Here is a 26943-nt window from a genome sequence, read left to right as displayed (position 1 = left end):
ATGAGGTCATTGTGAGTAGCAGCCAAAGTCTTTCACTGCCTTTAATGGTCAGAATTTTCTTTTCTTTTTTTTTTTTTAACATCTTTATTGGAGTATAATTGCTTTACAATGGTGTGTTAGTTTCCGCTGTATAACAAAGTGAATCAGCTATACGTATACATATATCCCCATATCTCCTCAGAATTTTCTTTTCAAAGACAAAAATGATGTTATTCTTTTTTGTAAATATGGTACAGTTTTTAAACTCACGCAATCAGAAAAGTATAACCGAGAGAGAAATAAATTACCCTGAAGCCCATTACCCTGAAACATTTGGTACACATGATTCTGCACATCTCATTATGCTTATATGTACCCAGAGGAATGATTCAATAGCTGAATACATAGACAAAAGCTAGGTTATGCCATACTTATGATTTTAATAAAAGTAGTAAATTTAACTTGATTCAAACTTTAAAGAAAAAGAAATTAAAATGAAATGAATCACTGCAGTTCAAATGTTTCATCACCACACGAGATATTAGTTCTTAAAAGATCTTTTAAATTAAGAAAATTGTGTATGAAAGATATTGAGAGTTTAGTTATTAAAATGACGACATATTTTCATTTTGGATCACATATAATGGCTTCGTGCTACGGAAGTCAGTACACATACAGTTTTTCCCCACCTTCTGATTTGTTATATTATTGATAAGGTTCAAACATTTACAAGAAAGTTCTGTAACCATATTTCCCATCACTAGTCTTAGTTCTACATTTAGATAGTTTCAATGCCTGCTCCCTGTCTTTTTGCCAAAATCTTGTCATTACTAAGTTCATTTAGGCTCATATTTATCCCTCTGTCAGTTGGATATCATCTTTAGTTAGTGTTCCCTCCCCGCCACAGCCTGCAAGAAGGTCTCAGGGGAGTGATAGCCCAAGTTCAACCTGCTTGAAAATACAGAAAATACATTTGCTGAATTGGTAAGAGTCTTAGGTCACACTTATTTTACCCTCAGAAGATATATCACTGTCATGAACTGAGTGTTGCCAGATAGAAATCATTGCTTTTGCTGTGACGGTCATAAATCATTTCATTTTCTTCAAAGTTCAATAACTTTACCAGGATATGTCTTCCTATTGTTTTTACTAAATTTTCCTAGACAGAGCATGCATTTATGGTATGCAATTCCAGATAGTCATTATTACCTGTTCAATTATTACTACCTGTTAGCTATAATAGGTTTTTCATCTCTATATAACATTTTTATTTTCCATCTTCTTCCTAAGTTCTGCCACTGTGCTTTTTAAAAAAGTTCTTCTTCTTGTCTTAGAATCTCTTCTTTGACTGTTATCTCTTCTTTGAGGTTTACCATTAGAGAACATGTTGTTTATGGATTCAAACTATGGACCATTATTTGTCTGAATTTTTCTTTAATTTCCATGAGAAAGCTTTCAGGAATTTTTGACTTGTGTTCTTTTTGTCTTTCTCCCTTTCAGTAATTAGGGATAGGTGTGCTGGATTCTTTGGGACAATTACTCTTTGAATGGAGCCAGCTCTTTATTAAATATTAGGTGAGTGGGTATAGGAGTGAGGCCCTATCACACACCCACTCACCATTTTGCATTCTTTGTTGATTGCAATGAGTGTTGAGCGAGAGGTGAAAAGTGAAAATGTCCATTCACTATTATCTTTAATAAAAACTGTGAGTTGTACAGAATTCTGCACTCAGTTTCACTTAAAAATGTCCTATAATTCTAGTAAGTATAGATGTTTCAGAGGTGATGGATTTCCTTGTTTGCTCAGCCACAGAATAACATTTTGACAGACTTCTTTTCTCCATTTAAATAACTTCTTCTTGCCTAAGTACTCAATACTCTGTTTCCATGAAGAAACTGTTGTCTAATTTAATCTAAGAAAACACAATGAGATAACTTAACATGAAATATCTAAAACCTTTCTTTTTCCTCACTCATTTAATACAATAGATGGTTTATGTTTGCACAATTAATAGGAGTCTGAGTCTTGTGCTTATAAATTAGCCAAAACGAAAAGAACCAACTTACATGAAATACTGCACAGAATAAGTAACTTCCACTCCTTGTAGGCCCTGTGGTGGGTTCCACTGTAGGATATTCTTCATGTTTATAGATAAGAAGGTGATATTTGTAGGTTTAGGCAGACCACCAGAGACACAGGGAACTGAAAAAGGAGTAGAGAGGAATTGAGGTCTTAATAGAGAGAAAGGAAGACCTAACATGTGGTAGCTGGTCTCCAGATATGGCCCCCAATGAGCCACACCTTCCAGTACTCATGCTCTGTGTATTTCCTTCCAAACTGAACATGGGCTGACCTCATGGCCCTCTTTAACCAACAAAATTGATACTGGGACTGAGCCTTAACAAGGCCTACGAGCTTCCACTTTTGTCCTTTTGAAAGCCCCGAGCTGCCATGTAAAAAGTGGGCTACTATGCTGGAGAAACCATGTCAAGAGGCCATATGAAGAGGGAGAGGTTCGGCTGTCCCAGTGTCCCAGCTGAGCCCAGTCTTCCAACCAAGGGGCCAGAATGAAGCCACTGTGGACATTCCAGCCCCATGTGCCATAGACTGAAGCTTCATGAGAGGCTCTGAAAGAGACCAGCAGAAGAACCATCCAGCTGAGCCCTAGATAAATCCTCAGAATTATGAGAAATTATAAAATGATTCTTTTAAACCACTAAATGTTGGGGTAGTTTGTTATGCACCAGAAGATAACTGAAACAATCCCTTTATTAGATATAGAAATAAAATTTAGGATAGATGTCACTGAAAGGCCAGAGATTGGAGATTGGAGCTGGGGTTAGCTTTACTAAAGTATATAATAAAGAAATAATTATAATAAGAACTAATGAAAGAAGACAATTTATTTAATTAAACACTGATATGTTCACCTAACTGTGTTCTAAGAAAGACTGTATCCTAGAGGATTAATTTATAGAAATCCTCTGTAAAGGAATGATAAAAAATGGAGAAACTACCAAAAAATTAGAAAAGGAAAAAAGAAAAGTGAAGAATAGTTTCTTATAAAAGAAAACAAAGACAATCCTTTAAATACAATAAATGAAAAAATTCAGTGGTGATATGAAAGAATCAAAATATTAATTTAAACTATTGGAGAGATCCCAAAGTCCTGAGTAATAAACAATCAGATATTATGAAGAACTTATCATAAATATGCATATTCTAGTCAATGAATTTGGAAAATATCAAATTTTGATATTTCAAATCAAACAGGAAATAAAATTTAGCTAATTCACTGAAGGCTGGTCCAATTTTGGCTAACGTTCAACAATTCTTGTATAAATCAACTGAGACTAATGTCAGAGAAAGGAATTAGCTTTATGATTGTGGTAATCCTTGGCTAAGATTAGCTCTATACAATGTATTGTAATCCCACAAGCCAAATGAAAAGAAAGAAAAAATTCTTTCCTTTAGAATTAAACTTTATAATGTAACATGACCCTGATTCTAAGCCAAAATAAGCTCTTTAACATGTGGCAGAGTGACCAAACTATAAGTGCTTGAGTTTGTGTTCGTGCATGTGTGCAAGCACGTGCTACATTTGTAATGACTCCTACTTTTAACCTTGCTCATTTTTTTTAATACCTCAGTTTTATTTTATTTAATAAATTTATTTATTTATTTATTTATTGGCTGCGTTGGGTCTTTGTTGCTGCGCACGGGCTTTTCTCTCTAGTTGCGGCGAGCGGGGGCTACTCTTCGTTGCGGTGCGAGGGCTTCTCATTGCAGTGGCTTCTCTTGTTGAGGAGCACGGGCTCTAGGCACACGGGCTTCAGTAGTTGTGGGACGTGGGCTCAGTAGTTCTGGCTCGCAGGCTCTAGAGCGCAGGCTCAGTAGTTGTGGCGCATGGGCTTAGCTGCTCTGCGGCATGTGGGATCTTCCCGGACCAGGGATCAAACCCATGTCCCCTGCATTGGCAGGCGGATTCTTAACCACTGCGCCACCAGGGAAGTCCTCAGTTTTATTTTGGAGAGGGAAGTTAAACACTCAAAGAGAAGCTCTGTCAACTGGTCACTGTGTGGGTGTGTGTGTAGCAGCAGTAGAAAGGATCTCTAAAGGATGCCACCTGCCCAATGTTTGTCTTTGATTTCTATTCTTCTAACTCTTTGGAACCATTGCATATCAACTGGTATTGGCTTTTTCTGGAGCTTATATATAATGAGTAATTATTAATGATTTAATACTGCTCTGTGCTATCACTAGGTTCTAACTTTTAATCATATTTTTAAGACAAAACAGAGAACTTGGGGAAGCAGCACCATGAAGTATAGTATTCCCCAATCCTTCAAAAGTGGGGAACACTGTCAACATAAACAATTCCGAGGATCTTTCCAGATCTAAAATGCGGTGGTTCTATATTTTTAGATGACACTAACATGTGAAGAGTGGTTAGCATCTTGTAAAAACTAAAATTAAAATAGACTGTGTATTATAATATCGCGGATGGAAGACATTACCAAAACATGGCTCCACAGAACTAACTGAGAAGGAACCAGAATAGTCTGATTTGTGGCAATTTGTGTTCGGAGAATAAAAAAACACAAGTTATCTTAGATATTATAATCCAGGCATATTTTCTCAATGTTTATCTATACAAAGGTTTCTGTGTGACTTTTAATATAAGTAAACAACAGAATTCTCAAAATGCCTAAAACGTACCCCCAAATTTTTAAAGAAATAACTTGGAATAAAGTAAATGGACTGCTCATTTTAATTTAATTGGGGGAGGCACTGTTATGAGGAAACAAAGCAATTTTGCTTTTCTGAAATAAAGCACTCTGGAATGTGCTGTCAATCATTAATGTTCACTGATTCAACAGAAAATTTTACTAGTGTTTTGTAATCATTTAAATGATCCTCTAGAAAAGCTACATCAATTATCAAAATGTTACCAAACTCTGTATCATAGAGGATTAATTTATAGAAATCCTCTGCAGAGAAATGCTAAAAAAAAAATCATTTTAATAGTTCAAATAAAAGGAATAATAGGTTAAATAAAAGGAATGAATAATCTGACAACAATATTACAACATTAAACAATTTTCTCATCATGCCATTCTATTTTTTGACAAGAAAACATATTTCATTATAAATGTTGTGAAATGGATATATACCTTCTCTGCAAGTTTACATTATGGGTAAATTATACATATTGCCACAGTTTTGTTAGCCAGCCTACAAGATGGCCCTCAGTAATCCCCTCCTCCTGGCATTCACAGCCTGTATATTCCTCTCCCACACTGTATCTGGGTTGGTCTGTGTGACCAATAGAATATGACAGAAGTGACGGTACGTCATTTCCAAGATTAGGTTATAAAAGATACTGTGGCTGCCATCTTGATTTCTCTCTCTTGGATTATTTACTCTGGGAAAAGTCAGCTGCCTTTTTGTGAACAATCCTCTGCAGAGGACCATGTGGCAAGTAACAGGCCTCCAACAGCTGGTGAAGAACTGAATGAAGTCTCCTGCCAAGAGGCACATTAATGAGTTTAGAAGTGGATCCTCCAGCTCCAGTCAAGCCTTCAGATGGCTGCAGCCCCAGCCTACCCCTTGACTATACTCTTGTGGGAGACCCTGAGCCAGAACCACCAGCTAAGCCATTACTGGACCCCTGACCCTCAGAAACCATGACATAATATTTGTTGTTTTAAGTTGCTAAGTTTTGAGGCAGTTTGTTACACAGTACTAGATAACTAATACAACAAAGAGTCTAAAACTGAGAGAAACTAAGAGAAATTAATCACTAAAAAAAAAGCGAATTAAATGGAAGAAGAAATGGAAGAAGAAAAAAATGGCCCCCTCCATTCCCAATGATGTTATAAAAGACTCCTGCTTTCACAATCTTGAAAAATGTTCTTTTTAATAGTTCCATTTCATCTTTATAAAGAAATTTAAAAAACCCAATGAGAAGACTGTAAGCTTATTAGCCTTTAATTGCAAGTGAGAATCACAGCAACAATTTTTTGAATTAAAAAAAAAAGACAAATGCTTAGTTAAGCTCATTGTAAATACATGGTAGTAAACACCCTTAACAGAAATACATTTTAAAATGGATGTTGCTGTTTTGTACACTGTTTCTGGGGAAAGAATATCCTAGCTTTTAATCCTTCAGATTCTTCATTTGGATTAACATTATCTTTCTGATTGCCTAGGCAGAAAATATATCAGTTTTGGATATCTATCCTCTTGTCAATAAATCAAAGTATTATCCCAGGGGCAGCCTTACCATGATAAAAGCCATCTGAAGACCCAGTGAATGGTGTTCTGAAGACACAGGGAGAACACGATTTGAAGATGGAAGACTGGAGAGATGCATCTATAAGCCAAGAAGCCTGGCTACCACCAGAAGGTGGACAAAGCAAAGAAGGAACCTCCTCCAGAAGCTTCAGAGGAAGCATGGCACTGCCAACACCTTGGTTTCGTACTTCCAGCTTCCAGAACTGTGAGAGAATACATTTCTGTTGTTTTAAGCCATCCAGTTTGTGGTACTTTGTTACAGCAGCTCCAGGAAGCTAATACAGTTGCCACTGTGTGGATACCTAATGGTGAATAAACAGATATGTTCCTGCCCTTGTGGAGATCCCAGACTAATGGAAAGAGAGCACCATTCACAAGTCAAAAAAAAAAGAAAAACATACTTACAAATTTGGTGACCCAGTTATGAAAGGGAATAAGGTTGCAGTAGTGGGTCACAGAACCTACTTAGATAGGGGCTTAGGAGTCAGCTGTGAAGTGGGAGGGCAGTGTTCCAGGCAGAGACTCCTGAGATGGAAAAAAGCCCATCCAAAAAAACCGTGCCTTCGGAACAGTCAAAAGACCAGTGTGGCTGGAAAAAGTGAGGAAGAGGAGAGCGGCCACGATGTAACTGAAGAAGTTCAAAGGGGCTAGACCCCTCCCCCCTCTCCCCCACCCCCTCCCCACCCTGGTCTTTGTAAACCCTGGGAAGGAAGCTGGGTTATAACTGAAATTCAGCAGCCAAGTATTGAAGCCTTTTATGCAGTGGAAGCCATGGGCCTATTTGTATTTCAAATGGATTACTTCACTACTGAGAGGAAGAAAGACTGGATGGGGGCAAGAATAGAACTGGAGAGACCTGTAAGACCGTAATTGCAGCAGCCCCAGTGAGGAAGGCTGAGCTTGCACCGAGATGCTGGCTGTGGATATGGAGGGTGAGGTGGGCGCAGCTGGGAGCTCTATTTTCAAAGTAGAAACAACAGTACCCCCCGATGAAGCAGAGCTACGAGAGTCACATCAGTAAGAGAGCTGCTGTGTTGTGAAAGCTAAATCAACAGATGAGGATTTATCAAGGAATATTTGCCCTGTTGATGATGTAAAAGAGTGATAAAAAATAGAATTAGCACTTTGTTTTTGAGGAGGAGAAACAGTATTTAAAAAAGAACAACTGATAACTAGTATTTCCTTGTGGTGTTTTCATCTTCACAAAGTTGTAGGCACGGTTTGTTTCCAGTTTGGAAAACATAAAGAAAACACTCCTGAATAAATGTTCCAGTTGAGATAAGTCATTTTCCTAACCTGCCAGTATCGATAAGATAATTTAATCAACACCAAAGAGAAAATATGTCACACCCACATTGATATCAGGAGTCATGTGCCAATTCGTGGGTAACAAAAGCATTTTTGTTCGCATAGATTGATGGCCTGGAAGTCCAGCTCTGATCCTCTGAAAGTCCATCCATTTCATATCCCAAATCACGAAGCTGTTGGGTTAGCACACAGAATTTTATTTCTTGGAGTGCTATACCATTACAACTTCCGTTTGGTACACAAAGTTCTCCATGGTCTGGTCTGGCCTCTCCTTTTGTAATTCTGCCAAATGCACTATGTTCACTAGTCACACCAAATCACCTGCAAAACCCTAACTAGCTCTGCAGTTTTTATGCCTTTACAATTTTGGTACCCTGCTCCTATAGTATCTTTGGGAACTAAAAGGCGCCTTATTTTTCCATGTGTGCCTCCATTTAGAGTATTGGCTTGTACTATTTTAATGACGTGATTACGTTGTGATGTTGTGGAGGGTATGCATGGTCTCCCCTAAAGGGAGTGGGCATTCCTGACGACAGTCACTGGGTAGGAGGCTGGTCTCTCAGGAGAAAGTGAAACACAGAAGACCTCAGAAAGGGACAAGAACTCCAGGCTCCCTTTGAGCTTCCCTGACCGGGGTATGGACATTGGGCAATGGAGGGAGACTTGAGGGGGGCCCCCTTGGATAATGGGTATTTAAGATGGCTTCTGCAAACTAGTGGTTACCAGTGGGGAGGGGGGGAAGGGCAATAGAGGGGTAGGGGATTAAGAGGCACAGACTATTATGTATAAGATAAGCTACAAGGATATATTGTACAACACAGGGAATATAGCCAATATTTTATAACTATAAATGGAGTATAACCTTTAAAAATTGTGAATCATTATATGGTACACCTGTAACTTATGTAATATTGTATATCAACTCTATTTCAATTTAAAAAAGGAAAAAAATTAACCAACGAACAACAACCAAAAAGATGGCTTCTGTCCTAACAAAGCTGTGAGGGGTCAGCAAGAAGGGGTCCACTTAATGAACTCCTAAGTAATGACAGGTTAGCTATAGCTTGTAAGTCATGTCATTTAGACTTGTGTTCCCTCTCAGTGTTTATTTTCCTCTCATTGTATCTTGGCCTTTGGGAAAGTCTTCTAGCCCAGCTTCATCTATGTTATAACACCATAAAGAAAAAGTCCTCTATCTCCTCTTGGGTCCTTCTAGTAGAAAGAGAATAAATAAATGGAATTGGAAATGGGTAAATCTTTGGCAACTTCATTAGTGGAGTTTTATAAAATGTGGCTACTACATTAGTTCCAAGATTACCTTATAGTTACCTTTCTGTAGGTGGAATGAAATGGTATGTGACATTTTCTTAATGGCCTCAAAGATAATACTAAGGTCATCAACTTAAGTATGCTGCAGTTTTAATTATATGCCTGACAGTAAAAGGTATTTCCATTTCATTATACTGTGGGAAAAGTCTATGCATAAATTAGTGCCTGACGAACACTGGTAAAAAGTGGTGAGGTCTTCAGAGTGAACTCACAAAGGGTAATCAGGCTCGTGGTTACCCAAACCTCTCTCTTCTGGGGCTGAGGCTCTCTGACTTTCCTGTTATGGACAGTACGCTCATTCACCCCTGAGGAAAACCACCAGACTACAAGAGGCTGAACAGTCAAATGTGTCCACTTTTGGGGACTTCCCTTTGGGGCCATTCAAGTTTCTCAAGCTCATGATTAACAAGGGAACCTCAGCATTGAGGAAGCCCTGCCCACCTCTGCCCAGAGAAAGTCTCCAGCCCTCCAGCCTCATCTGTCTTTCTGAAGCTGAAGCAGTGAAGGAATCACTAGGCTCTGAGCTGTTTGACCCTGGGCACCATGTCTTATAAGATTCTTTGTATCCCCAGTGCCTCTCAAATAAATACTTTTGAACTGAACTAACCAGGGACCACTGGGCTCACATAAATTGTAGAGACAGGGCAGGACCTGGATTCACATGAGCATCTGGATGAGGGTGACACAGCCTGAATCACCAAACCCTGATAGCTTGAAATCACCCTGGGAAACTTACACTATACACAGGGGATTAGCCCAGTCAGAAGATACTCAACAGATGCTTTTTAATGAAGGAAGAGCAGCCCATGGCAAGTGGTTGCTACATCTTACAAGTGTCTTTCAAAATAGGAAAATACCTACTATGCTTGTAAGACCAAAAAAAGAAAAAAAAAATCACCTCCCGAATGAGTTTTCTGTTGTGGGAAATGCGGTTAAAAACAATCGATGTACAAAAAGCACCAGAGGGTGATGAATCAGTTTCAGGAAGCAAAAGTTGGAAATATCTCATCCCAACCTCCAGCAAAGGAGAGCCAAACAGTGTCACTGCCTTCAAACAGATTAAGTATTGTTCTAACTTCATCGTGCTGAAAGGAAAGGCATATTTTCTTTTGTCTTAAGTTATAAATTATCTCTCCTGAAAAATATTAACTCCTCTTTCCTCTTTTCCCCCTTGATATATATGACATATGTCAAGTGCCCTTAGAAAGTGAATCATCTAAACAACACTTGAAATGTTATTCAGGAACTATTTACCTGAGAAAATATACTTAACTGTCTTCTGTAAAGGAGAGAGTACGGTTTGATGCTAACATTAGTTCCTCTGAACTTGATTATCTTCCTCTACCAATCCTGCTACAATTTCTCTATTATTTCTTTGCCCACTTGCTGCTGTACTTGCATGCTGCCTCTGTTTTCTCTTAATAGTATACTGAACGTTATATAGGGCACTGCCACCTGCCCTATCTCATTGGCTTCTAGTAACTGTTTATGTGAGTAGGTCAGAGAGAAGTTTTAAGAACGAGAGTTCTAGAGCCACACTGGGACCTACTCCCTGTTCTACTGCTTACCTAAGCTGTGTGCCCTGAAGTAAGTTATTTAGCCTCTGTACTCAATTTCCTCATTTGTAAAATAAAACAATAATATGATCTGCCTCATAGGCTTGTTGGAATGCTTATAAGGTTCCCAAAATAGTGCCTGGTACAAAGAAAGAGCTCAATAATCATTAGTTCAGTATTGTCCTCCATGGTTACTATTCTCCCTTTAGAGCTGATTAGATAGAGGCCCAGAGAGGCTGACTGATTTGCCTGTGGTTATTCAGCCATCTGGAAGCTGTTTGAGCCCAAGTGCTCTGAGGACAACAGGGTTCTCTACTAGGACACTCACTTACTGCCTTTAGGGAACACTTCAAGGAGCGGTGTTGTGGGAAGAAGAGATTGCATGATCACTGGAAAGTTTGCATGTTACAGATGACTGCTTCTAAGGAGATATATAAGAAATTCAATGAGGAGTTCAATTCTTAAAAATGCAAATGCTTCATATGCTGTTTTTCCCTATCTTTTCTCGGTGTGAATAAAAATATGTACACACACACACACAAGGAATTCAATGAGGAAAACCCTAGTATTTCTCCTTCATTGAAGTTTTTTCTGGTGGAAGGGTACTTAGTCACATCATTCATTCAACCTCATTACTGGGCACCTACTAGAAATAGAAACTGATAGTTACTGGGGTGCAGTGGCAGACAGAAACACACAGAAGGCCCTGCTCTCACAGAGCAGATATTTTCTGAATCTGGGACACAATCCATCAATACATGCTTTCCCTGCCAGGTATGTGAACTTTTATATGGATGAGCGATATATAAGTCATACATAAAAAGCGTGTTATTTCTTTAGAGCCACACCTTAATAAGTAAATCTATGTGCTTAAACATGTTTTGGAATATTGCTGTTGGTGCTTGAGAGCAAGTAGGACTTTAAGGTTGAGACTACTTCTTAAAATAAATATATTGGCACTTACCCATCAAAAAGAGTGTGCATTGTCCAAGCAGTTCCCTTGGGAGGGTTTATAATTATTCCCTGGTACTGCTCAGCTCTGGCATCTGGGGCATGCTTCCTTTCAGCTACAACTGTCCTCAGCGGTTGCTTGTATAAATGCAAAAAATTCCATCTCATTTTTTTTTTTTTATAGTCACACCTTGTTTTTGCCCAACATAGCATTTCTTAGCTTGATTACCCAAGTTTGTTGGAAGTGGCTTTGAATGCTTTTGAAAATTAAACCACACCTCCAAGATGAAGGTTTGCCACTTAATGGCAAACCTTAATCTGACAGATGCATACAGGTTCTATTGAGAACTCTGAAAAAAGGAGTTTAGGAAATACATTGTGAGATTTTTGTGCACAGCCTCCTAAAATGTCTATTTTGAAGATGCCATTATTAATTTGAATATGTTGGTCCCGTTGTTAGAAAATCAGTCCCACTTCCTTATGTCATCTTTTGTATGTATGTCTTCCCTTTCCTTCCCTTTCAGACTTGCTTTTTGAGGCCAGGGACTTGATTTTTCTCCACATTTTGTGATCTCCAAAGTGTTTATCCAAATTGAATATCACAGTAACTGTGGAAAAATAGATTCAAATGTGGACTGGAGTCTCTACAACTTGATAACTTGCCTCAGAAAGGAAAAGATAAAAGAAAGAACAGAGTCAAAGACAAACCATTTGAAACCACTAAGGTATTGGAAAGAATAGCTGTTGGGAACTCCCAGTTCCATCAATAGGTGTTTACTAAATATCAACATACATCGTCCACTTTATTTTTCAAATAATTTTCATAAATCATAGTACTTCTTTTTATCCTCACATAAGTAATGTGATTCTTCCATTAACATCTCCATCACTTGAAATTTTCAGAGAGAAAATCAAAATAAAAATGTGAGAAAAAAATTAATAGAAAAAGTAAGAGAGACTTAAATTACTAATTACTTATTATTATTATTATATTATTATTATATTATTATAGTAATTATTATTACTAATTACTTATTATTACTTATTATTACTTATTATTACTAATTACTAATTACTTAGTGGAGATTTGGAAGTAATTAGTAGTATTTACTTCTCTTGGCTGTTGATTGGGATTTTGAGGCAAACGAGGTTGAGAGTGTGATCTCAGACTTTCCAGTCAAACAAGATGAAGACAGAAGTGTACAGCAGCCATCAAAAACACTGTCAGAAAGGTGCAATATTTTTCAATAGGTTAACTCTCCTCTATAGTGACAAGTCAATGCTTTGATGTTTTTGACGGTGACCAGGGCTCGGATCACACCTCTTCAGGGTTGAATTAAGCTTCAATGAAGTTGTGTAACTAAATGTGATAAAATGGACAGGGGATCCACGTGCTGCGCGGGGCTCGCTGAAGATCAGCTCTCTGAGGTGGTTATCCTACCACAAAGATATTAAAAAACACTGGTCAGGATAAAAGCAGAGCAACAGTGAAGAGGCCACCCACGAAGAGCCAAAGGCACTGACAACACTGGAACTTCTCCAGGATCAACTCAGAGAATGGATCAATGAAGACATTCCCTTTGCTCTTGCTGTTAAAGCTAACAGAGTCTTCAAAGGACTGTGTTGATTCAGGAAGTGAGAAAGAGCACCAGCCCTCTTAGAAAACCACAGCTGTAACATGGGAGCCTTTTGATACCTGTTTGTGGTTGGATTCAGTGTTGCACAGAGCCGCAGACCACAGTGACCTGTTGAAGCTGTCAGTGACCTTGAGGTCGGGCTGTCCTACAGCTGCAAAGCTCCTTACTCCTACCCACCTGGCAATACCATTGTCAGAAAAAATCATCTGTTTCATAGGGTTCTGCTATTTGTTGTTGGGTTTTGTTGGTTGATTTGTAGTTTTACAAGAAAGAAATGTAGGTGGGAAAAAGGAATGTTAACTACGTGGTAGTTTATAGATAGAATATGCTTACAGCAGGATTTAACTTTATTTTCTTGCTAGCATTTTAAATGAAAAATATAACAAGTATATTGGCAATTCTCATAAGTCTCACTTTCCCTTTTCATAGGAAGCCCTGCCTGACTCCTAGATTAGATCGGTTGCCTTACTCTGTGCTTCTAAAGAAGCTTGGTTTCCTCAGTTCTGGCATTTATACTTTAATGTAATCACCCGAGGTTAAAAGCGCCACGAAGAAAGAGACCTTGTTTTCTTGTTCACCTCAACACCGAGAACAGTTCCTGATATGTATGAATGAATGATATTGAATAAATGAATGAAAGAATGAATAAATGAAAAGTGCTCAAAAGAAGGTTCTTTAAAAATCACATTGTGTCAAGTTGTATTTTAACTTATGAAAACTCAAAATGAATGTGTGGGGTATGAAGGTAATTCTTTTTCATTAAATCTGATCACCTCAAATACCTCATCCCCCTAAGTTATTTGCTCCTAAGGTACATGTGATATTCTATTTGGCACCAGAAACTATCAGCAAATTTTATAAATAACAACGTAAAGCATTTAGTAGGATAATTCAGAGGACCTTTCACTTCTTTTATACTTTAATCTAAAATGGAGGAGGAGGGCTGACTTGGAATCATATGGATAGTTAGCCTTAAGTATGAAAATGGTCCATGCTGGAGCAAGAGTGAAGATTTTGCAATGAACGTGCCACAGAGAGGAACACAGATGGAGGTCTGACGAGAGTGAACCCCTCTGCTGAAGAAATTTAAACTCCACCATCTCTATTACATACCCATTGACGTTACTCTCCTTTTTAAAAAACAGGTATAATTAACATATAACGTATTAGTTTAAGGTGTACAACATAATGATTCCATGTTTGTACATATTGCAAAATGGTGGCTATCTTTTATGTCCATGTTATGGAAAGTACAAGAGATGACTCATCTCTGCCCTCCACATTCTCAGGAGAGCCTTTCAGGCGTGAGACTTCTGCAAAGGTTTCCTTTTGGCAGTGGACACAGACTAATAAACACGTTGAGGAGGAAAACTGCATGGGGTTGAGATGGTAGCTTTTCTCCACTTTAGAAGCCAAGCTCATGAGCCCTGCTCACTGCCCTACAAGCCGTTGAGGGTATGGTAGGTGTGTTATAAATTCATCTGTGGCCCCGCAAAGAAATATGTTGAAATCCTAGTCTCCAGTACCTCATAAAGTAACCTTAATTAGATATAATGTCTTGATAGAGGTAATCAAGTTAAAAAGAGGTCATTAGGGTGGGCTTCAATCCAACATGACTCGTATCCTTATACAAACGGAAAATTTGGACACAAAGAGAGACATGCACAGAGGGAAGATTATGTGAAGAGACAGAGAGAACACTGTGTGAAGGCAGAGGATTGCAATGATGCTCAGCAGGCCCAGGAATGCCCAGGATTGCCAGCAACCACCAGATGCTAGGAGAGAGGCATGGAGCACATGTTCCCCTACAGGCTTGAGAAGGAATCAACCCTGCCAACATCTTGATTTCAGACTTCTAGCTTCCAGAATTGTGAGATAATACATTTATGTTATTTTAAGCTACCCAGTTTGTGGCACTTTGCTATGGCAGCCTTAGGAAAGTAATATAGTAGGTGTCTGTTCCTTGTATCTTTCCTCAAAAAAGAACACAATGTTTATTTAAGAGAAGAATGAATGCTTTAAGGGCTGCCAAGTAACCTGAAAGTAAGGATGGAGGGATTGATGTATGAGAAAAAAAAAAATGTCTGCGAAGTTGAAAAAGAGGAAATTTAAATGGCAGAAGTAATGTAAACAAATGCTTCAACTAAGAGGATACACTTGCCAAAATATCTCATATCACCAAAATACAAATGTTAACGGTATGGAATGGAAAATTTCAGGGGGCTGGATTAAAGGCATACACGTTGAGGCTCAAGAAGTATAAGGAAAACTTCCTGACAAATCTGTATAGGACAAGGTATGCCCATTCTCTGTGCCTGGAGGTGGAGCTGGCATTTGATGATGCGGTGCGTGAAGTGACTGGAGAAGCTGAGTGGAAGCCATTTTGGTGTCTCAACATGCACTGTGGTGACCACCACACTTGAAAAACAGAACTGATTTTGAATAGATAATATTTGTAATCAATAAAAATTTCCTTTCCAGAAAAGAGTCTCCTTAATTGCATTAAAGCCCACTATGACAGACATCATGTGCTCTAGATAAAACATCATGCCATACTTCCATTCTCTGTATTCTGAGAAGTAAAGAGAAAGAAAATTGCCTCCATAAAATGAAATTGTATTAATAGGAAATTCTGAGTTTAAATGAGGGGTCAAGGTCTGTGTCTTATAGGAAAAGACAACAAAGGTAAAAAGGGAGGGTAACTTTTAGGCATCAGGAACCTTTTGTTCACCAGGAAACTGATGCTGAATCACTTAAGGACCAACATGCCAGGAGCAGTGATTAAAATCTGGCAGACCAGCCATGTCATCATGACCTACAGTGAGTATGCCTGAGAACTTACAGACAATCTGGAACACACACATACAGAAAAGACCAGGAGAGAGAGGGGCCTGGCATGACACAACTGGGGAGGTGGTTGGCTGAGACGAATGAAGACAGAGGAAATGTGATGGTTGCAGTCAATGAGCTGAGCAGCTTGTTCTGCATGACTTCATCAGCTTAGAGTGAGGACCAACAATGTGACAAGATGAAAGAGATCAAGACCTCAGCTCATTCATTGGAAGAACATTCTAGTAGCTGGAATTCTACAACAACAGGACATCCTGTCTTGGGTGTCAGGTATCAAGTTTCCTGTGATGAGAGGTGCTCCAGCAGCAGAAAGGTAATGACTTTGAAGTTATGTCGCAAGGAAGATTCACAAGGGAAGCAGTTCGATGGGATTTTAAGGCCTTTTCAAGCCTAGTTTTCTATATCAAAAGGAATTCTGAAAATAAAGCAGAGGAAGTATTTAATTGTATTGTCTCCAGCCAGCATTCTTTTTTTAAAAAGTTCTCTTGTTCTCCAATTTTATATGGAATTGACACATCTTGAGACAGATTACAGAGATTTAATTCATTTTTCTAGTATCACCTTTTGAGTCAAATAATCATAAATGTGGACCAAGAAAAAGTAAAAATGCTGTCAGAACATCACAATCATAGCATAAGGGTAATGTTATAAATAAGATGAATAAAATGATTTCACTTCTTAAAATATATACTACCCTAAGCTGCAGTTAATTCTTAGCAGTCTTTTTTTTACCATCATGGAAGTAAACATGTCGAAGATACCTGGTAAAATTGTACATGAAGAAAAAGATGCAAGCAGAGAGTCATTTTAAAAGTACCATGCATATAATGAAAGGTGCCTTTTAACCAAAAAGGCAAATTTACTGAGTGACATCTGTGAAAAGTACTATGCCAAGCACTTAAAAATAGTTAATATTTTATGCTGAGATGCTTATACTAAAGTATTAGTTTAAAAATTAAAAATATATGTTACTGCTTATTGTCTTTGTCTAAAGTTTAGGCTTAAATGCAAAATCTGCATCCTACCTATGGCTCTGAGTCAGAGCTGTATAGAAAGGTGCACTCAGAGAACTGATGCCCCTCCTCATCCCTACCACCTTGTTCGTACACCATGCCACCTCCTATGGGTAACAGATCTCCTTAATTGTTCTCTAGGGAGCAAGTTCTGCCTTTCCTGGATTTGTTCTATAGGAAGCTGAAAAAATAGCTACAGGTTGTAGGAGCACATCTTCTGAAAGGGGAGGCTGGTGATACCTATAGCCACACGCTTAGATCTCAGGTATATGATGCTCTCCAGACATGCTGGGGATGGGCTTCGAGCTGATCAATGAGGAGCTATATAATAGCCAATAAATGATAAATGTACATGCAAATGTACAAGAAATCCCTCATGTCTGCTCCAAAGGCAATGGGAGAGAAGCTGGAAAAGAGGACAAGCTTGTTTGATGAAAAGAACATTTGAGAAGACAAATCCTGCTTTAGCTGCAATAGAGAACCCAGATGTAGACCGAGTTCTTGACTATTAGCATACAATATGTTTAAAACCAGGTGTTTTCATGAGAAGTTGAAGCAAAATTTGGAAATAATTTAGCCTTGATATGAATTTGGCTGGTCCAGTCAGGGCCTATCTTTGAGGATTAAGGATTTGTGAAGCAGAAAAGACATATCCTGTTAAGTGAAAAAATGCTAAGTGGAAAAGAGAACCTGTAGTATGCTAGGTTTCATGTAAGAAAGAAGGGGACTATGAGAAAATACACACATATCTGTTCACTGGTGCAAAAGAAATACAGGAAGGATAAACCATTAACTAAGGAGACTGGTTACCTACGGGGGTGGCATGGAATAAGAATAGGAAACAGGTTGTAAGGATGATGAAGGGACAACCCCTATCTAAGTGTACCATTTTGTACATCTCTGACTCTTAAACCACAGTAATGTCTCACATACCCTTCAAATACCCCCAAATCAACAAACAAAACCAACTAGCACGTGGGAAACCCCAACTGAAATACAAACAGTAACAAATGAACCTAAACTTATTACAAATAGACAATATAACCACAGTAAAGAAGGTGAAGGACAACCGGTCTAATCTAAGTAACTTTGGTCAACAGTATCTTGACTGGGTATTATAAAGCCAAAGACAAAAGAACTGTATATAAGTGCTATAATCTAGTTAGTAAATGTCCTTCTCATAGGAGCATGGGTTAATAATTCTGAAACTCTAAACTAGAAATGAATAAATAAGTAAATCTATTATAGATAAGGATATCAGGTTTCTCACTGTTGGAGAAAGAAGCTACAAATAAAGAAAGGAAAGACAATGAACTCTGTGCTCTTGGAATCAGAGGTATCAGTGTAAGCTTATCGTCTTTTGTATACATAGATACATACATATAGATACAGAAATACAGATGTGTTGTGGATGCCTGGGTTAGTATACATATTTATAACTTCCAGCTCTGTCCGCTTAGAGAGCCTAGAAACAACATTCCAGTAGCAATGAGTACGCCTGGCAACTAGATTTTGGTTTCTAGATCCTATTCTCCAGTAGAAGGAGCTAGAGCTCTTTGGGGAAGTAGCTGATTCAGCCCTGCGGAAGGGAAAATACAAGATGAACCTGAAACATTTTATGTTGCTGGAAAGCAATGAAATGCTCAAAAAGAATGGGGCTTGCTGAAAGGACATGGGAGCCAAACTAAAAGAGCTTTTAATGGCCAAAGCTGGAACAATTTGAGCAACAAAATTAATAGTAATAGTATTGGATTATAACTCAAAGAATAAAGTAAATATTTATGAGTCCATATTGATATATTTAAGCAACTGAATAAATAAATAAATGGGGGAGAAGTAAATGCTCTTCTTTGCATTAGAATTCCAATTTAATAAATATAGAAGGAAAAAATGAAATTAAAAAAATCACCATTAGGCATCGTAGTTGTTGCATGCAGTATCCACTGATGAATACTAAAATTAGTGGCTGTAAGTTTGAGGAGAAACAGGATATTTGCATGATCTCAAAGTATCTTCCCACAATGTATTTATTAATCAGAAAGTGAAAATAGTAACTATACAGTGAAAAACCCTGCAGACACCACCTAAACCAAATGATCAAGGTTAACATCGCCAGGAAGAAGACATATTGACATCATAAACCCTTTGATATGATGCGCTGGGAAACACAACATAATCTCTGTGGTATTATTGCCCCAAAGGAATAACCTCACTCTAATCAAGAGGAAACTTCAAAGGAACCCACACTGAGGAGCAGTCTGAGGGAGAGGTGACAAGAACTCTTCAAAAATGTCAAGGACATGAAAGCAAAAAGAGGCTGAGGAACTGTCATAGATCGGAAGAGAGGAAGGAGACACAGCAACTAAGTGTAATGAGGATCCTGGATTGATCCTGGAACAGAAAAGGGGAATTAGTGGAAAAAAGGGTGAAATTGGAACAAAGTCTATAGTTTAGTGAATAGTGTCAATACTATACCAATGTCAAGTTCCTCATTCTGCACACTATACCACAGTTACGTAACATGTTAAAATTAAGAGAAACTGGGTGAGCGGTTTATGAGAGCTCTATTATTTCTATAGCTTTTCTGTAAGTCTCAAAACAGTTCAAAATTAAAAGCTAAAAAGAAGAAAATAATGAAGAAAATGTAATTAGTTCACTGGAACCATTTGTGTGTGTTTGAAAAATATCCTGAAATAATTTCTCAGTGAAATAAAATACCTGATGCTGTTGTGTTTATATCAAAGAAGAGACACTTCAACAAATACCCTCACTCTGTTAATTGTAGTATATTAGTTCTAATAAGCAGAGATGCTGTAATAGACTGCATTCAAAAGCTCCAAACCTAGAGTTTGGCTCATTTGTTCATAGGCATAATAAACAATATTTTTTCCCTCTTTGGGGATTTTGGGAAGCTCTCCTTGAAGGAGACACATTGGAGGTGAGATGCCAAGTCTGAATAGGAGTTAGCCGGGGACAGAGCAGACAGGAACATTCCAGCACAAGGAACTGCAAGTATGAAGTCCTGAGATGGAAAACGGTTTGGTTTGCTCTAGGAACTGGAAAAAGGCCAGGATAGCAGGAATTAAAGTGATGTGAGGTAAGGCTGGAGAGACAGGCAGGAGTGAGCCGTATAAGACCACGTAGGAGAATTCAGATGGAAGCCTCTGAAGGGCTTGAGGAGAGGAGATAAGTGATGTTGGAAAGTCATCTCCTCCCACTCTCTTACTGGCTTTAAATGCTTGTTTATATTATGCTGACCACAGTTCTGTATCTTCACTGAGGAATAAGACATGGGATTGGGCCAACAGGGCAGAGTTTGATAAACCACAGTGATAAATTTCCTAGTGAAACTTCTGTCCCTGGAGACATAAGAGAGTGAAGGTACAGATACGTATCCCTCCTGCCTTGAGGGAGTGGCACAGACGTTCTGAATTCCTTTAAAAGTTTACCTGAAATGAAATACGAAGAACTTTCCTAAAATGTTGATGCCACATTGAATTTTTTTTGTTTCTTTTTGGATGTTTGGTATTGTACAGCCTGATCCAATAACAGAGTTGTGTGACTTCGAACTTTTGTGCTAAAAAGTTTGAAATATTAAAGAATTCGCCTACTGGAGAATGGTAATGTCATATAACTATTAGAAAGTTCACATTGCTCAGCAGATATGGTGGTGGATCCATCAAGATAGAATAGCTCTCTATTAAGAGTCAGGTATGGTATCCGTGTAACCACATATGCCTTCTCACCTGGTTTTCCCAGCAGTCCTCAGGGTGCCTGGAGGCCCAGAAGAGGGCAGGAACTCTTTAAGAAGAGCTGAGAAAGTACCTGGGTCTTGTGGGTCAGAAAAGAGTTTCTTCTGCTTTGTTTTTTCCCCAATTTTGCTTTGAAGCCAAGAATATTATTACCTTCTAATGTCAGCCTCCCAACCCAATTAAGGAGCAAGCTTTATTTCTTTGATTAGAAATAGAAACAACTAAATTCATATCTGTTAGTTGAGGTTCAGTATCTGGATAAGTCAGGAGCAGATCTTCCCATTCAGCTTACTTAAGAATATTTATCACAAGACAAAAGAACAATTTCTGGTAACTTTAGGATTTAGAAGAGAAACTTTTTGTGTATAATGTCTGTTGTCCAAAAATCTCTCCAAGATCTATATGCACACAATTCTTACCTTTGTAACTATATTGAACTTTAGTAACTTTTTCTTTGACTACTAAGGACACCGCAGTTTCATGAACAACTTTCTTCCTGCATTCACTGTCATTGTTCAGCTCTGGGTTAAAAACATGGAAGCCTGGATCAAATCTGTACAAAGCACAGTATTCTGGGAAGTTGTGTTGCTTTAACTTAAAAAAAAAAAAAAAGGAGGCTCCTAGATATCTTGCTTTAAAAAAATTTCTTTTTCTCATACACCAGAAATGCAGAAGAAAAAAAAAAAAAAGAAATCAGGTTAATGAATCATTCTGGTTTACTGGATTCCAGCTGGTAGAGAGTTAAAACTTAAAACCAAAAAGCCTTGAGTTACCTATGTCATGGATCAGTTCAAAGTTTTGTTACTTCCAAAAAATCAAAGAGCACATATATGTACAAGATCAAAACTGCAGAGGAAAAAAAATGACGTGCCCAGAAAGATCTTAGTTTAGAAACGCGGCACCTTTCTAACTCCGGTTCCCTCAAAGCCCACTCTCTCAGGAAGTTTGATTTTTAAAGCGCAGACATCGCCTCCTTCCCTGGGGCGCTCTGTTGAAGGGAGCAGGTCGGTGAGGCCACGGAGTGGGTGGCGGGAGCCTGCGACGTGCCGGCGAGTGCAATGCGAAAGGTCACTGCCACCGACCGTAAGTTACCAGCTGTGGGTACCGCTCGGAGCGACCACCGTCAACCTTCCTCTACCTCGCCCGCAACTCCCGCAACGAAAAGTGTGAAACGCGGAGCGCGCGAACTTGACCCTGAAGCCGGCCCGCGCGAGGCAGCGGCGAGTTTCTCCCTGGGACTCCGGGGCTCCCGGCGCTGACCCGCGCTCCTCCCGCTCTGCGCGCTTGAAAGCGAAACCCGGGGGCAGGAGGGCCGAAACCAGCCGCAGCTGGGCGGTCGTCGCGGCCCCGGAGCGACCCTCCTACCTGGTCGTCCCGTCGGCGCGGCCACCAGCAGCAGCAGCAGCGGCAGGGCCGGGAGGCCGGGTGCCGGGGCCCCTATGGCAGCCGCCTTCGCTGGGGGTCGGGGGGCGCACATGGGCGGCGGGGCTGGGTCACATTTCCGCGGGCGGCCGGTAGCGTCCGACGCCCCCTCGGGCCGCGGGCGGTGGGAACGCGGCCTCCCCTCGGCGCCCCGGGCCCCAGCTCCCCCTGCGCGCCGCGCTCGGGTTGGCGGGGCGGCCGGGGAGGCGGAGTCGCGTCCCGCCGCAGCCCGGGCCGGACGCCAGGGAGAGGGGTGGGCCCGCGACTTCTAGTCCCAGCCACTCAGGCTCGCCGCTCTGACACTCCAAGACTTTCCACCGCCGCGACCAACGAGATTATTACTGCAGGGAAAACCTTCGTCCAGTAAAGAGAAAGTGAGCCGCGCACACTGAATAGTGATTCTGGTCTTCGGGCCTGATGGTCATTTCTGTAAAACTTTTGAAATGTCCGAGTTTAGTGCCGGAAGAAGAATGAAATGGATATTTATTTCTCCACACACTGTCAGTCACTCTGCCATCCATTGTATTTGATTCCATTTAATCCTCGTCATCTGCAATCAGGCATTGTCCCATTTTACAGATGAGGAAAGGGACACTCAGAAAGTTGGGGCGTCGGCCTGAAGTCCCACAAGCCTGTGAGCAGTGACGCCCGGATTTCCACACAGACTTGATTCTAGGTCCCATGCTCTTCATAATGGGAGGGCGGGGCTGAAATTAAGAAATGTGCTGAAGAGTCACAGACATAGAAAAGAAATTTATGATTCGCAAAGGGGAAAGGGAGTAGGGGAAGGATAAATTAGGAGTTTGGGATTAGCAGATACAAACTACTGTATATAAAATAGATGAACAACAAGGTCCTACTGTATAGCACAGGGAACTATATTCAATATCTTGTAATAACCTATATTATTATCTATCTATCTGAATCACTTTGTTGTACACCAGAAACTAACACAACAATGTAAATCAACTATGACTTCAGTTACCAAAAAATGTATTGAAATAGTATCAAGAAAATCTGAGAGGTAGTCCCAGTTCTACTCCTTGAGAGGGAGTTATTGTTGGGCACAGCCTGAAAATAGAGAAATAAATGATTTGTGCCTTCTCTTTCCCTCACAAATACCTGTTTTTAAATGTACAGATAAAGAGAAATGACCCTAAAATTAAATCAAATATCTTTATTTTAGAAAGAAGAATCTTCAGTAATTAAAAAAAAAAAAAAAAAGTCTTTTTGGTGGGAGGGTGGGCAGGATTTCCAGAGTCTCCTAAATATGCTACTTCCTTTTCCCCAGAAAGACTTGGAAACAGAGGATGAACCCAGGTCAGGCTTTCCCTTTGGCTGGGACTTGACTTTGTGATGCACAACCTGGGACTCTGCAAACCACTTTCTTGTTTGTCAGGTGGGTCTTTTAGGTTCCAGCAATAGGGGGCGCTGGAGGAGCACTGAAAACTGAGGAGAAATGGAGCTTGCTGCTTCCTAGGTGCTGTTGTTGAGCACCGCCCCAGAGTGTCTCTTTACCATGGTAGGAGCAGCTGGTTCCAGTTCTAGTGTCCTGCTTCCTTCTGTACTCCCAGATCCAGCCTCATTGCCCGCCTCCCCCTCAGTGATACCAACAGTGGGCTGGCCATGCCCCATTTTCAGAGGTTCCAGTTTCCTGGGTTCTTCTTCCAAGGTGTAACCCCCATGTCCTCCCTTTGTTCCTGCAGCTCCAGGGCTAGTAGTTGCTTCCTGTAGTTTCTGTCTCAGTCTTGGAATCCCCTCTTAAATTTTTTAGTTCTCCAAGGTCTGTTTAACCAGTTCCTCATAGCAAATTTTTTCTGTTAAAACAACAGGTGTGTTTTCTGTTTTCCTGGCTGGACTCTTACTGATTCGGTAAGAGTTTAGGAAGGACTGAACATTTTAGGAAGGACTTTATGTTAAAAGTACATCATCGGCATTATCCTGAGTTGCTGTTTTTCTTATGAACTGTAAATTATATAGTTTAAAAAATGGAGCTACCATATGATCCAGCAGTTGCACTCTGGGGCATATATCTGGAAAAGATGCAAACTCTAATTCAGAAAGATACATGTACCCCAACGTTCATAGCAGCACTATTTACAATCGCCAAGGCATGAAAACAATCCAAGTGCCCACTGACAGACAATTGGTTTAAGAAGAAGTGATATATATATATATATATATAATAGAATATTACTCAGCCATAAAAAGGAATGAAATGTTGCCATTTGCAGCAACAGGGATGAACCTAGAGAATATCATACTAAATTAAAGTCAGACAGAGAAAGACAAATATTATGTGATATCGCTTATATGTAGAATAATAAAAAATAAAAAATATAAAAAAATAATACAAATGAATCTATATATAAAACAGAAACAGACTCACAGACATAGAAAACAAACTTATGTTTACCAAAGGGGAAAGGGAGAGGAGGAAGGATAAATTAGGAGTGTGGGATTAACAGATACAAATTACTATACATAAAACAGATAAGCAACAAAGATTTACTGTACAGCACAGGGAACTATATACAATATCTTGTAATAACCTATAATGGAAAATAATCTGAAAAAATATATCTACAACTGAATCACTTTGCTGTACATCTGAAACTAACACAATATTGTAAATCAACTACATTTCAATTAAAAAATTATATTAGTTTAGCACCATTATTATCATTTCAATTCCAGTGGGTTAAATATGATGTATATTTGCCATAGAAGTATTTTGAGCCTATCATTTTTTGATATCTAAACCTTAAGACTTGTGTGCGTTTCAGTTCCAGTGTGAATTGTTCATGGCCCTAAAGGGGCTAAGGCAGACATACATAGAGCCCTCCTTCCCTTTCTCCTAACCCTTCTTTTTTTTTTTCTTTTAATTCTATTGAAGTATAGTTGATTAACAATGTTGTGTTAATTTCTGCTGTATAGCAAAGTGATTCAATTATAGATATATATTCTTGTTCATGTTCTTTCCCATTATGGTTTATCACAGGATATTGATTATAGTTCCCTGTGCTATACAGTTTCTTGACCCTTCTTAACTTAAGCAGGAACTGTTTGTTTCCTCCCACTAGGAAGCAGAAAAGGGAGGTGGGTACCTGGGACCTGGAGTCCTTTCCCCTCTTAAGTGGACACCCTTTGTTTGTGAGCCAGCATTCTTCTGTATGCCTCTCCCTCCACCACTCCTCATCTTCCCCTGTGCACTTGTCAGACAGCAAGTCAGAATTTCATGGTCTCATACCTGTGAACAAACTCACCATTCTGTCCTCAGGTTGCCTATGGTTTTTGTAGGATGAGTGTGACCTGAGAAATTGCTAGGCGTTTGCTGATGTTTCCCGTGCATTAAATTAAAGAGTGCAGTCATGTCTTTGTTTTTACCTGTGCCCTGGAACTCACTATAGGGCGTTTCCTTTGTAGCTTTCAATTCTACCCTCATCCCATGTTGTGAACTTCAGGAAGAGACAGTCTGAGTCCCTCCCAGTCTAAACCTTTCTGGTCGAAATAAATCCTAGTATATCCTTCCACAGATTTTTGAAATGACTCAACACATTCAAATTGATGTTTTCTTCTACTCATAAAGATTACAACCCTTCTTGCCATGACTTATCACGCTGGGGTCTTAATTTTGCGGTGCCTGACATATGGGTTTTTGGGTTTTCTGATCAGAACAGCTGTAAACCAATACCTCCCACCACAACCCCAACATTAATACCACAAACAGACGAAATAAACTTTCCCTGTTCCCGTTTAACTCCTAAATAGTTTCCAGGGATAATACATCGTCACCATCATCATCATCTTCATCACCATCAGTTGAAGTTACTGCATCCTTTTTTTTTTTTTCTATTTGTCAGACAAGTGGCTTTATTTCCAGTTTTTTAAAAAAAATTGGGGTATAGTTGTTTTACAATGTTGTCTTAGTTTCTACTGTACAGTGAAGTAGAGTTCCCTGTGCTATACAGCAGGTTCTCATTAGTTATCTATTTTATACATATTACTGTATATATGTCAATCCCAGTCTCCCAATTCATCCCACCTGTGCCCCGCTTTCCCCCCTTGGTGTCCATACGTTTGTGTCTCTATTTCTGCCTTGCAAACCAGTTCATCTGTACCATATTTCTAGATTCCACATATATATGTTGATATATGATATTTGTTTTTCTCTTTCTGACTTCCTTCACTCTGTATGACAGTCTCGAGGTCCATCCCCATCTCTACAAATGTCCCAATTTCATTCCTTTTTATGGCTGTGTAATATTCCATTGTATATATGTACCACATCTTCTTTATCTATTCACCTGTTGATGGACATTTAGGTTGCTTCCATGACCTGGCTACTGTAAATAGTGTTGCAATGAACTTTGGGGTGCATGTGTCTTTTTGAATTATGGTTTTCTCTGGATATATACCCAGTAGTGGGATTGCTGTGTCATATGGTAATTCTACTTTTAGTTTTTTAAAGAACTTCCAAACTGTTCTCCATAGTGGCTGCACCAATTTACATTCCCACCAACAGTGAAAGAAGTTTCCCTTTTCTCCACACCCACTGCAGCATTTGTTGTTTGTAGATTTTCTGATGATGCCCATTCTAACTAGTGTGAGGTGATACCTCATTGTAGTTTTGATTTGCATTTCTCTAATAATTAATGATGTTGAGCAGCTTTTCATGTGCCTCTTGGCCATCTGTATGTCTTCTCTGGAGAAATGTTAATTTAGGTCTTCCACCCATTTTTGGATTGGGTTGTTTGTTTTTTTGATATTGAGCTTCATGAGCTGTTTATATGTTTTGGAGATTAATTCTTTGTCTGTTGATTCTTTTGCAAATATTTTCTCCCATTT

The 26943-nt window shown here is 39.3% G+C and overlaps 1 protein-coding gene across 1 annotated transcript in view; it reads right to left on the bottom strand.

Moving 5' to 3' along the window:
• Positions 1-22274, bottom strand: part of IL20RA (interleukin 20 receptor subunit alpha) — a 35466-nt gene extending 13192 nt beyond the window's left edge. The window contains exons 1-2 of the mRNA XM_061207267.1: positions 22039-22274; positions 2047-2182 (exon numbers count right to left, since the gene is read on the bottom strand). Coding sequence (XP_061063250.1) covers positions 2047-2182; positions 22039-22150 — 248 coding nt within the window. The 5' untranslated portion in view covers positions 22151-22274. The remainder of the gene's footprint in view (positions 1-2046; positions 2183-22038) is intronic.
• Between the last annotated feature and the right edge of the window lie 4669 nt (positions 22275-26943).

This window comes from Eubalaena glacialis, chromosome 12, assembly GCF_028564815.1.
Source record: "Eubalaena glacialis isolate mEubGla1 chromosome 12, mEubGla1.1.hap2.+ XY, whole genome shotgun sequence".
Taxonomy (NCBI): Eukaryota; Metazoa; Chordata; class Mammalia; order Artiodactyla; family Balaenidae; genus Eubalaena; species Eubalaena glacialis.
This window is presented reverse-complemented; position numbering and strand designations above follow the sequence as displayed.